The sequence below is a fragment of the Trachypithecus francoisi genome, unplaced genomic scaffold, assembly GCF_009764315.1.
Source record: "Trachypithecus francoisi isolate TF-2019V2 unplaced genomic scaffold, Tfra_2.0 Lachesis_group0, whole genome shotgun sequence".
Classification (NCBI taxonomy): Eukaryota; Metazoa; Chordata; class Mammalia; order Primates; family Cercopithecidae; genus Trachypithecus; species Trachypithecus francoisi.
Window position 1 is genome coordinate 8,207,616 of NW_022681453.1, and position 13,231 is coordinate 8,220,846.

The 13,231-nt window shown below is 39.7% G+C and overlaps 1 protein-coding gene and 1 long non-coding RNA gene across 2 annotated transcripts in view; one reads left to right on the forward strand and one right to left on the reverse strand.

Annotated features, from left to right (window-relative positions):
* The window catches only part of PLCH1 (phospholipase C eta 1), a 277,981-nt gene extending 265,999 nt beyond the window's left edge, over window positions 1-11,982 (forward strand). Inside the window, exons 20-24 of the mRNA XM_033203550.1 lie at window positions 3,378-3,524; window positions 4,088-4,167; window positions 5,658-5,717; window positions 6,153-6,507; window positions 8,811-11,982. Of these exons, the coding sequence (XP_033059441.1) occupies window positions 3,378-3,524; window positions 4,088-4,167; window positions 5,658-5,717; window positions 6,153-6,507; window positions 8,811-10,894 (2,726 nt within the window). The 3' untranslated portion in view covers window positions 10,895-11,982. The remainder of the gene's footprint in view (window positions 1-3,377; window positions 3,525-4,087; window positions 4,168-5,657; window positions 5,718-6,152; window positions 6,508-8,810) is intronic.
* Window positions 5,068-6,136, reverse strand: LOC117079546. Its single transcript, XR_004435494.1, has 2 exons — window positions 5,814-6,136; window positions 5,068-5,228 (listed from the first exon to the last, which is right to left on the reverse strand). It is a non-coding gene; the product is annotated as an uncharacterized LOC117079546 (long non-coding RNA).
* Window positions 11,983-13,231: the final 1,249 nt, after the last annotated feature.

Below are 13,231 nucleotides of genomic sequence, written 5' to 3' on the forward strand. Positions count from 1 at the left end.
TCTGTAAAGGATTTATTTCTCCTTCACTGATGAAGCTTAGTTTGGCTGGATATGAAATTCTGGGTTGAAAATTCTTTTCTTTAAGAACGTTGAATATTGGCCCCCACTCTCTTCTGGCTTGTAGAGTTTCTGCCGAGAGATCTGCTGTTAGTCTGATGGGCTTCCCTTGTGGGTAACCCGACCTTTCTCTCTGGCTGCCCTTAACATTTTTTCCTTCATTTCAACTTTGGTGAATCTGGCAATTATGTGTCTTGGAGTTGCTCTTCTGGAGGAGTATCTTTGTGGCGTTCTCTGTATTTCCTGAATTTGAATGTTGGCCTGCCCTACTAGGTTGGGGAAGTCTCCTGGATGATATCCTGAGAGTGTTTTCCAACTTGGTTCCATTTTCCCCCTCACTTTCAGGCACCCCAATCAGACGTAGATTGGTCTTTTTACATAATCCCATACTTCTTGCAGGCTTTGTTCATTTCTTTTTCTTCTTTTTCTTTTGGTTTCTCTTCTCGCTTCATTTCATTCATTTGATCCTCAATCGCTGATACTCTTTCTTCCAGTTGATCGAGTCGTTACTGAAGCTTGTGCATTTGTCACGTATTTCTCGTGTCATGGTTTTCATCTCTGTCATTTCGTTTATGATCTTCTCTGCATTAATTAGTCTAGCTGTCAATTCTTCACTTTTTTTTCAAGATTTTTAGTTTCTTTGCGCTGGGTACGTAATTCCTCCTTTAGCTCTGAGAGGTTTGATGGACTGAAGCCTTCTTCTCTCATCTCGTCAAAGTCATTCTCTGACCAGCTTTGATCCGTTGCTGGCGATGGGCTGCGCTCCTTTGCATGGGGAGATGTGCTCTTATTTTTTGAATTCCCAGCTTTTCTGCCCTGCTTCTTCCCCATCTTTGTGGTTTTATCTGTCTCTGGTCTTTGATGATGGTGACGTACTGATGGGGTTTTGGTATAGATGTCCTTCCTGTTTGATAGTTTTCCATCTGACAGTCAGAAGGACTGTCTGTTGGTCTGTTGGAGATTGCTTGAGGTCCATTCCAGACCCTGTTTTCCCGGGTGTCAGCAGCAGAGGTTGCCGAAGATAGAATATTGCTGAACAGCGAGTGTACCTGTCTGATTTTTTGGAAGTTTCCTCTCAGGGGTGACTCCACCCTGTGAGGTGTGGGGTGTCAGACTGCCCCTAGTGGGGGATGTCTCCCAGCTAGGCTACTCAGGGCTCAGGGACCCACCTGAGCAGGCAGTCTGTCCGTTCTCAGATCTCAACCTCCGTGTTAGGAGATCCACGGCTCTCCCCAAAGCTGTCAGACCGAGTCATTCGCGTCTGCACGGCCCGCTCTTTCCCCTAATGGACTGCAGCTGTGAGCTGTCCGCAGCGGTAGAGTCTACAGAGACAGGCAGGCTTCCTTGAGCTGCTGTGAGCTCCACCCAGTTCGAGCTTCCCAGCGGCTTGTTTACCTACTTAAGCCTCAGCAATGGCGGGCCCCTCCCCCAGCCTCGCTGCTGCCTTGCGGATAGATCGCCGCAGACGGCTGTGTTAGCAGTGAGGGAGGCTCCGTGGGCGTGGGACCTCCCGGCCAGGTGTGGGATATATTCTCCTGGTGTGCCTGTTTCCTTAAAGCGCAGTATTGGGGTGGGAGTTACCCGATTTTCCAGGTGTTGTGTGTCTCAGTTCCCCTGGCTAGGAAAAGGGATTCCCTTCCCCCTTGCGCTTCCAGGTGAGGCGATGCCTCACCCTGCTTCAGCTCACGCTGGTCAGGCTGCAGCAGCTGACCAGCACCGATTTTCCGGCCGGCACTCCCTAGAGAGATGACCCCAGTACCTCAGTTGAAAATGCAGAAATCACCGGTCTTCTGTGTCGCTCGCGCTGGGAGTTGGAGACTGGAGCTGTTCCTATTCGGCCATCTTGCTCCGCCCCCCCAAGAAAGTTTTCTTTACCCAAGCCTCATGTCTTTTTATTTGTAATCTTTTAAAATTTGTTTGTTCATACATTTCACAAACATTATTGCCTACCTACTTTTCTCAATCTCTTGTGATTAATACTGTAAAATACATTTGAAGCACAATCATTAATTTGAGAAATTAGGGGTTCACAGGGAGTCCCTGAAGGAGCACTACAGTTCCAGAGTAGGGCAAACCTGTAACTTAGGAAAAACATGTACACAGAAAGAAACCTTCTTAAATTGCGTTTTTCCACCAATGTTCAATAGATTATTCTTTCTTTTTTTAATCTCAGAAATAATTGAGAAGTCATCACTAAGTCAACAGAAAGATCGTCTCTTATTCAAGAGGGGTATCTCAGTGATTTTTCAGCTCATAATTATTTCATTAGCTTGACGCTTTTTAATAGGGTTCAATGGCTGATACCTCCTAAATGCATACATTTTTAAAAACTTATTTTCATTTTTTAGAAAGGAAAAAACCCAGAAACTTACGGAGTACTTGAATTTTTAACAACTTTTATAGTTATTTTATTGGAGAGAATTTTGCCAAGTAAATGTAGTTTTGCATTTTAGTATTTGAGGTGAAATATACCTTTTGAACGTATTTTTCAGTAACAGTGAAAATATGCCATCATTCATTCAGTAAGGTCTTGCTTCGTGAGAAGCTACTGGGAATCAATAGTGCATGGTCTAATTTGACCCTGTCACTAACTATAAGACCTTGTGTGGCTTTGGACACATTATCGTCTATGAACATCAATTTTCTCAACTACAAAATGTCTGATAAATACTGATATTCCCTACTTTAAAAGATGAGTGTTACTTGTATAGTTTTTGAAAGTAATATATTTTTGAAAGTCAGTAATACATAGTTTTAAATTAGAAACAAAAACCAAAACCCTGCTCTACTCTAAAAACTCTAAAAATCCTCTAAAAAAAACTTAGAGGATTGCTATAAGAAATAAGATGATGTATGTACAACAGGAGTTGAAACCTGCAAAAGGACCTTATAAAATGTTTGTTGGTGGCTATTACAGCAGTGGACTCTTTGGTGCATGAGAAGCATAATTCTGTTGGGAGAGGATATCATTCTTTATTGTTTTGGCTACAACATTTTTCTTAGATCACTACTATAGATAATTTTTTAACTTATTGAAGCATTCTGAATACTAAAGAGCTTCTCTACAATACAGTTAGGCATCAAAGATTAATAGATTTGATGTGATAATTTACAGGCAATTTTCTTACCAATTATTTTCTAGTAAGGGGGTAAATTTCGAGGCTTTATTCCAGTAAGGCATCCCGGAGTGGCTTAGTTGTCTTCATGAGTTTAATAACCACTGCAAGCGATTTTCACCGTCTGCTTTGCAGATGTTGCTGCCAACTCATTTTCAGCCAAGTCCTTTGCTTTTCTGATTTTTCTTTTCCTATTTCTCTGAGGATTTAACCCTGTGTGGGAAGAAACGCTGACATTTACAGTACACATGCCGGAAATAGCTTTGGTTCGGTTCCTCGTGTGGGATCATGATCCCATTGGACGAGACTTTGTTGGGCAAAGAACTGTGACCTTCAGCAGCTTAGTGCCTGGTAGGTATGAGCTGGCCTTTTCTCTCTAGACTGACCATTCCTTTTTCTTTGGAAGATATAATACATCATATGTTACTTACATAATAGCATACGTGATATATAAAATATGTGTCATATAATAAACATGACTTTTAACAAGCTTTGTAAAATGTAAAGGATTATAGTTGGGCTGGATGCAGTGGCTCATGGCTGTAATGCCAGCAATCTGGGAGGCCAAGGTGGGAGGATCACCTGAGGTCAGGAGTTTGAGACCAGCCTGACCAACATGGAGAAACCCCGTCTCTACTAAAAATACAAAATTAGCCAGGTGTGGTGGTGCATGCCTGTAATCCCAGCTATTTGGGAAACCGAGGCAGGAGACTCGCTTGAACCCAGGAGGCAGAGGTTCCAGTGAGTCGAGATCATGCAACTGCCTTCCAGCCTGGGCAACAGAGCAAGACTCTGTCTCAGAAAAAAAAAAAAAAAAGAGCCATAGTCAAGTCAGATACTTAATTTTGTTGCACCCATGAGAAAGTCAAATACAAGTTCAACTAAAAAGAAATGACTGTCTTTCCTTTTATTAGGCTACCGGCATGTCTATTTGGAAGGACTGACAGAAGCATCCATATTTGTACACATAACCATCAATGAAATCTATGGAAAGGTGAGAAAGATCATAGGATTTAAAGTCATATACATTAATATGGTCCTCAACAATGCTACTGATTAATTGCATCATAGGAATGTAAATTTTGACAAACTGTGCTTGAACCAAAAGCTCTAAGGAAGCCCAGCGAGCCCAGTCTGCTCTTCCAGTCATGTCCCGACCCACCTGTACTCTTCACTGTTTAAGCTGTGTACTCATTCCTTCTGCACAGGGGCCCTCTCTGGGCTTCATAGAATTGAGAAAACTATTATTCTCTCAGGCAGTAATCTGTTTGGCTAAAACAATGAAGATACAGTTAAATGTTGAATTTTATTTTAATCCTTAAAAAGACTCAACTGACCTCAGTGGGAAACGTAGTGTCTCAGATGGTTGATGAATTACCTGTACTAACTGGTCTGTGATCCCAGCCACTTCTAGCAGGCTACATTCATTTGGTACCAATGTTTTTAACTGAAAATCTAAAAATTATGAATGGATTTTAAAGCTACCTACAGGACTGAAAAGAAGGAGACCACAAAAATGCATTCTAGTTCTTTCCTGATACTGTTGTCATGGTTATAGAACTCATTTGAGGTTTACAAATCAGTAGGTTGTCCTCTGGTCATGTCAAGTAATTGGCAACTTGGTTACCAGTATGAATTTTCAGGACCACATGGGATTTGGAGGGACTGTTAAAGCATTGAATGGGGCCTAGAAATGTCCTGTGCTCTTTACCAGAAAATCTGTATAGCTGGAAGCTTCCTCATCTGTGAATGTGGGATAAAAATAATACCTGCCTCATAAATAAATATATTTCTTAGAAAGCTGCCTGGTACACACTAAATGCTCAGAAATATTGGCTAATATTAATGTGATTATGACTACAATCCAGCTAATAAGGAATGAACCATTTCAGCCTGAATTAGGGTGTGTATTGTTTATTTTCATATCAGTCAGCAAGGGTGTGGAGGTGAGGGTAAGGATCGTAATTTCTAAGACTGGTCAAGTTTTATACCATAACTTTCTGTGTTTAGTCCTGGATTTCTGTTCGTGCTGCTTGTTGGAATCTTGCCTCTCATCTAAGTAGACACAAATGTAAATAATTCAAAAATGATTCTTGAATTCTAGGAATCCCAGGTTAACTACAGATTATATCTAGCATTTATCACATTGAGGGAAACAATTAAATTCTGAATTTGTTTAAAACTTGAGCCAGAAATAAATTAAAATCTGAAAGTGTTCTATATCATTCCCATCTTCTCTCCTAAATAAATGTCCATTTATGAGTCATACTCTTTATTCCTTTCAAGATGTGTTCGGGTTGGGATCCACACATCACAGTGTAGTGGTATTGGTCGAACAATGAATGAGCATAAGACTGAAAATCCCTGATACTAACAGAAAGGGTTTATAGACATATATGCATTTTTTCTTTTGAGTTTACTTGTGACACCCTCTTCAATGAGCCCCAATTGTGTTTTGTTGTGTTTTGTTTTTTTCCTTTACAGTGGAGCCCTTTAATACTCAATCCCAGTTATACTATATTGCACTTTCTAGGAGCTACAAAGGTAGTTTCTCAGCATGGTGCTTTGTTCTGGCTGGCATATTTCTGTTAAGTGGTTATGGCAGCATGCTTTTTCATATCACTCCATTTTCCTGCTTACCACTTTGAAACATGCATCTGTTGCTTTAAGGCGCCTGAAGTTCGTAGCAGTCTATGAGCTGTGGAGACTTTTCCTACCATTTTGTCATCTCTGGGTAGGAAACTTCTGGGAGAGCTTGATGTAAGAATGGAAGGCTGAAGTCCTTGCAAAGTAAGGTTGATAAGATGTGCATGAAGTTGTGTAAACATGCTGTGAGCTGCTGCTTTCTTGGTGTGAATATATTTCAATGGCTGTACAATTTCGGTTTATATTCATTTTTCATGGAGATGTCATTTTAAAGGCAAGTTGTTGACGTGATGGCATTTGCTTAACTTGTGGTTGGTCCTTTTGTGTCTTCAGAATAGACAACTCCAGGGTCTGAAGGGACTGTTCAATAAGAATCCTAGGCACAGTTCTGCAGAAAACAATTCCCATTATGTACGGAAACGATCGATTGGAGATAGAATTCTGCGACGCACAGCCAGCGCCCCGGCCAAAGGCAGGAAAAAGAGCAAAATGGGCTTCCAAGAAATGGTGGAGATAAAGGATTCAGTATCCGAGGCCACAAGAGACCAAGATGGCGTGCTGAGGAGGACCACACGCAGTTTGCAAGCACGTCCTGTCTCTATGCCTGTTGACAGAAACCTTCTGGGAGCTTTGTCGCTGCCTGTATCTGAAACAGCAAAAGACATCGAAGGAAAAGAAAACTCTCTGGGTAAGATGCTTTAAGTTTCTCTAAGAATAAACCCTTCTAGGCTGCATTTCAGTCCCTGTTTACCATTATGAAGAGGTTGACATTCTGTAGTCAAAGTAAAATATATTGAAAAATAAATACTTTTTAATGTGATCTTCTACACGAGAAGATTTTAAACATTGGGGGCCAGGTAGATCCATTTCCTCCTCACCAAGAGCTTTATAATATCAACATCTGAAATTGACAGTGAGAGATAGGGGAGCCATTAGGTGTTATGGCATAGAGAGGAAGATGAAACCTGCAAAATAGGATTGGAAATACTGCTTTTCCAAATGAATGCCATATTTACTGATTGTTCTGAGGGTGAATATGGTTGTATTACTTTTCTTACATATAACACATTTCCGTGACTGGAAATGTTTATGGAGAAAGAAAACCAGTTGTTAAAACCAAGTCACGTTTTTCAAAAACAAGCAAATCTTTTTTTCTCAAGAGGTGGCTCGGGCAGTGTTTTCCTATGGCCTCACTTCCCTGATCCTTGGATGCTGGCAGGGATAGAGGTGTGCCTGCAGCTTTAGCACAGTCGTGGGCTCCACAAGCATAGGGACCAGGTGCTGCCTGTCTTTTTCCTTAATTTGAGTGTATCATTGACTCATATCAGGAGCTCAATACAGAGTGAAGACTGCCTTGCAGTGTGCCAGAGAGCTTTTGACTGATGTTGGTGACTCCCATCCCATCCTATCTGGGGGTAAATTTAAGTGCCAAAACTGTGTGCATTTGATATCTATGCAGCAAATATGTTTTAATTAAATCAGAGTCATATCAGACAACTAAAATGTGGTACTGATTTCCTTTGGCAAAATTGTTCTTTTATCTTTTATCAAATGGTCTAATTTCAGTGCTCTCTTTTCCCACAAACACCATTTTACTTGTGTTGATTTTTTGTTATAAGATACTCTTGAATGGTTTATTTGAAGGAGAAAAAGAACATTTAAAAGTTTGAAATTTTGCTAAGAGCAGTGTCAGAGAAGAGATAAAATATGTGCCTTAAAATGTATTTTAAAATCCCATCTTAGGGAAAAATAAAGCTATATTCAATAGAAATTGGTTCTATCCTGTTAATGCCACATTAAGATGTTAATACCATTAAGGTGAGTTAGAAAGCAATTTTGAGGTAATATTTCTTTCCTACTTTTAAAAAGCAGTTATATAAATTAGTCATGTGTATTAAACTTTTGGTAAATATAAAACAATACATAGTTATATTGTATTAAGTACAGAAAAAGCAGACTACAAAATTCTGTATATTATTCTGTTCCTCTGCAAAATCTTACAGTGGCTGTCTCAGTGGTAACATCATATGGTATTTAATTTTTTCTTTATAATTTTTTGAGGTTTTCAAAATTTTTATGATGAATATTTTTAGTTTGGAAACTATTTAATAATAAGTTGAACAAGTTCTTTTTTCTTATGTATCATGACTCTGGAAGCATTATATTATTAAAATAACCTGATCAAGAATTGAATACCTCATACTCTCCTAGCAGTAACTAACCAAGCTGGGCTATCCCAAATTACTGTGAATTGTGTTTTTATGGTTTTCCATTACTGTGTCTGACAACTTACTACCACTTTTAGGGAAGGATGTAATATGAAATATGTGTGTTAAAAAGAAATATATGATTAACAAAAAATAGATATTAGCAATGACATGGAATTGATGACCGATTTTTATCTTTACATTTTAACTCAACAGATATTGATATTTTGATGCATTTATTACACCTTCCAATTATTTTAGAAATTAATTGATTACATTAAATATGCTCCCAAAATGTTTTGAAAATGACATTATTATGTTTTTCTTCTTTTCTTCTTTTTTGTTGTAACTAATACATGTATAACTTTGAAAGCTTATAGTATCTTGCTTACAGGTACCACAATGCTTTGTTTAACAGAGCTGTCTTGTTCTGTTTCTATTGCCATGCTTCTGTGTAGTACAAATCTGAATAGGAAACAACTTAAGGTAATCCTCACTGTAAAAGTATGGTAACTCATTGACATTTTTTTTGACAATGAATATTACATCCTTAGCAGATGTAATAGATATTCAAAGGGAAGCTTCAGTGAAATTCCTATAAATATATTTTACCATTTATTCATCACACAGACACTTTGTTGCAAACCTATGCAATCCATAATTATATTCTGTCACAGTGTAACAGATTTACATTCTCCATTTGTCTGTCTGAAGACAACATGAGTGTTTGCAGGTTCTACATAAAGTGATACATGTCACCTAAAATATTGTTTGTTTCCTTCAGCAGAAGATAAAGATGGCAGAAGAAAAGGGAAAGCAAGTATAAAAGATCCACATTTTCTAAATTTCAACAAAAAGTTATCGTCCTCCTCCAGTGCTCTTCTCCACAAAGATATGATCCAAGGGGACGCCATTGTATCTACTGCCCACATGTCAGTCACAGGAGAACAGCTGGGCGTGTCAAGTCCTAGGGGTGGGAGAACCACATCAAATGCCACAAGTAATTGCCAGGAAAACCCCTGTCCCAACAAGTCTCTCTCCCCAAGGCAGCATTTGGCTCCCGATCCTGTAGTTAACCCCACACAAGATCTACATGGTGTGAAAATCAAGGAAAAGAGGAATGCTGAGGGCTTTGTGGAAGGGAAAAGCATCTTATCAGGAAGCATCCTTTCTCATAGCAACCTAGAAATTAAGAACCTGGAAGTTAATAGGGGTAAGGGCCGAGCTGCAACATCCTTTTCTTTGTCAGATGTCTCCATGCTGTGTTCTGACGTACCTGACCTACATTCAACTGCAATTCTGCAGGAGAGTGAAATTTCTCATCTTATTGACAATGTCACTTTAACAAATGAGAATGAGCCGGGCAGTTCCATCTCAGCCCTGATTGGCCAGTTTGATGAGACCAATGATCAGGCTCTCACAGTTGTTTCTCATCTTCATAATACCAGTGTGATGTCAGGCCATTATTCCTTGCCTAGCCTGGGCCTAAAAATGCCCATCAAGCATGGTTTTTCCAAGGGAAAATCCAAGTCTTCCTTCCTGTGCTCATCTCCGGAGCTGATAGCACTCTCGAGTCCTGAGACCACCAAACATGCGACGAACACAGTTTATGAAACTACCTGCACTCCCATCTCTAAAACCAAACCAGATGATGACCTTTCTAGTAAGGCCCAGACAGGGGCCATAGAAAGCAACCTTCCTGGGTCCCCTAATACTTCTCATGACTGGTTACCAAAAAGTCCTACCAAGGGAGAAGACTGGGAAACACTGAAGAGCTGCAGCCCTGCCTCTTCCCCTGATTTGACCCTGGAGGATGTAATAGCTGATCCCACTCTCTGTTTCAATTCTGGGGAGAGCAGCCTTGTGGAAATTGATGGAGAATCAGAAAATCTTTCTCTAACAACCTGTGAATATAGGAGAGACAGCACAAGTCAACTTGCTTCTCCTTTAAAACTCAAGTATAGTCAGGGTGTGGTAGAACACTTTCAAAGAGGTTTGAGAAATGGCTACTGTAAAGAGACCCACCACCCTTCTGTCCCTGAAATATTCAACAGTATTCAAGATGTCAAAACTCAAAGTATTTCTTATCTAGCCTATCAGGGTGCTGGCTTTGTGCATAACCATTTCTCAGATTCAGATGCAAAAATGTTCCAGACCTGTGTGCCCCAGCAGTCTAGTGCTCAAGATATGCATGTTCCTGTACCCAAGCAGTTGACACATCTTCCTTTGCCTGCTCTGAAATTGCCCAGTCCTTGCAAATCCAAAAGTCTGGGGGACTTAACATCAGAGGACATTGCCTGCAATTTTGAGAGCAAGTACCAGTGTATTAGTAAGAGTTTTATTACAGCTGGCATTAAAGACAAGAAGGGTGTGACTGTGAAGACAAAGTCGTTAGAGCCTATAGATGCCCTGACCGAGCAGCTTCGGAAGCTTGTGTCCTTTGACCAGGAAGACAGCTGCCAAGTAATATATTCAAAGCAGGATGCCAATCAGCTCCCCCGGGCACTAGTCAGGAAGTTGTCATCCAGAAGTCAGAGCAGAGTGCGCAATATTGCTAGTCGTGCCAAGGAGAAACAGGAAGCCAGCAAGCAGAAAGTTCCAAACCCCAGCAATGGGGCAGGCGTGGTTCTTAGAAACAAACCCTCAGCAGCCACCCCTGCAGTGAATCGCCACTCCACCGGCTCCTACATCGCAGGCTACCTGAAGAACACGAAAGGGGGTGGCCTTGAAGGCCGGGGCATCCCGGAGGGGGCATGCACAGCTCTTCACTATGGCCACGTTGACCAGTTGTGTTCAGATACTTCTGTTTTGCAGACTGAGCCAAGCAGTGATGATAAACCAGAAATTTATTTTCTTTTGAGACTGTGAATTATATAAAACTGCATTCTTAAGGTTTACAAGGTATTCCGTAGAATGTCGGAGTTTTCAGTAAATAAGTTCCTTGGCTTTGGAATGATTTTCAAATGTATTTTTAAACTTGTATTTGGGTATCCTTTTGACTTCATGTGTTCTCCCTGTGAATGCGTTTGTATATAGATTTGGTGACGTTTCCCATGTACCTATTATGATCTTTCTCCCTTGAGGTGTTGTAAACTATTATCAGTATGAAATATGTGCATGGCCTAGATGTGAAACTCCTCAGCAGCTCGGTTATAATGTGTGTGTGTTTCACCAAGATGTCCTTTACTGTGTCCTCAGATTGCGTCACAAATGTAGTCATTTTTACTCTCTGTTGAGTTGATTAAGAGACTTTGCAAATGACAAAGGGGTGAATTCCTTACTTTAATCTGTTATCATTTTTCCTATGTTTCCCTCTTTGTTGAGAAGCCCAGATGCATTTTTATAACTCAGTTTTAAAAACTTTAAAATAGTTACCTTGCCTTTTAGGATGTTCTTATCCCACCCATGAAGAGAGTTTAAAGGGGATGGTTAGCTGCTCCCCATGCCCTCCCCACTTTTTGGAATAGGCTGTGAGGATGTGAGGAAGAAGGCCGTCTTTTGTATATAAGGACAAAATTGTTTGTTTTACATAAATTTTGTTACATATTTTTGCTAATGGCTTTGTATGTAACAAGAAGCCAGTTGCCAAACTACTTGTACTTTTGAATTTTCTGATTGAATTACAGACTGTGAACAATGGCTTTCAGAATGAGGGACTTCCATCAGACAGACGCTAATGGTAATAGTAGCACAAACTGAAAATTTCCCTAAAGCTTTCAAAGAATATTTTCTCATAATAAAATCCGAGTGAATAGATAATTAGAAGAAACATTTTTCCTTCAGGGAACCAAACAACTCTATTTTAGTACTGACATGCATTATTTTCACTGTGAATTCACTTTTTTATTGCATGTTCAGATGTCCCTCTTTGTTTTTTGTTTTTTTTTTGTAACGTTAACTGCAATCATGTTCTTCCTGGAATTCATGAAAATATAATTAAAACACATTTTTAAACACTTGGTGAACTTTTTTTTACAATTGAAATTCATACGATGACTATTGAGTAAAAGCACTCGGAGCACTCGGACCTACTTTCCATGTGTTTGTGGCAAAATAGAAAGCTATCACGGAGGACAGTTTTAAGCAGCAATTTAAGTCTCTGAGTGTTTTCCTTATGCTTTAAAAAACATATTTGTGAGGTGACTTGAAAGAAAATCAAATGTAATGAGTTTCTTTGCATTTGGCATTGCTATTGCAAGTTTAAAAATAAGCCTTCCGAACTGGTTGTGGTGGTGGGTGGTGGGAGGGGAGCAGTGGTAGTGGTGGTGGTGGTGGTGGGTAGGGGAGCCATGTGGGGAAGGCAAGTGAGATGCTATGTTTGGCAAATGAAACTGTCTGAAGCTTTGCAATGTGGGGGAAGAGGGCAGAGGAGAACACTTGGTCCCTGGTTCTCTTGGTCCCCAACTCTGAGCTTTTCCCCAAAGTTGGGGGTCCTTTATTTTCTGGACAAGCACTGGAAATCTGGGTGGGGCTCATGTGTAATGATGAAAGGGTAAGTGACCATTTCTATGCCCTTAGTGAGCCCAAGACATTTTTGTTTTCTTGTGAGTTCTGAACCTCCTAATTCTATCCTTAGATCGTGGTTTGTTTTTAAGGCATCCTTGTTTTAGAAGGCATTAACATGATGTACAGTTGTTAAAATTCACTTGCCAAAGAATAGAATTTAGTTGCTCTTTAGGATTTGATGGTATCTTTGTTCTAAAACAGATCCAGGAGTTTACATTTGTTTTGTTTTGTTTCTTTAAGGTAAACACTGATATTTTATGGACTAGAATTATGAAATCCCCAAAATTGTGGGAAATGAAATACAAGTAATTTCAGAAAATAGGCTGGGAATGTTTCTAGCACAAAGAAAAGACAAATATTTAAGGTGATAGATATCCCAGGTACACTGGTTTGTTCTGTGCAAATTATATGAACGTACTAAATTATCATATGTACCCTCCTCCCAAAAGAAGAAAATAGGTTGCATGCACAGTACTTCTGGCTCTCCTAGGAAATATTCATTTTCCTTTGCTCCTTAAAGTTCTTAAATGGAAATATTTGATAAACAAATTTGATAATGGATGAGGATTAAATCAAGTTCATTTCACAGATGAAAAAACTGAGGCGCAGAGGTTCTGTTTCCATTAAGTGTAATCCATTAGCACATTCATTTAGCTGATACTTTCCCTTTAAAAAAATCAAAAGCATGTATTATTTCTT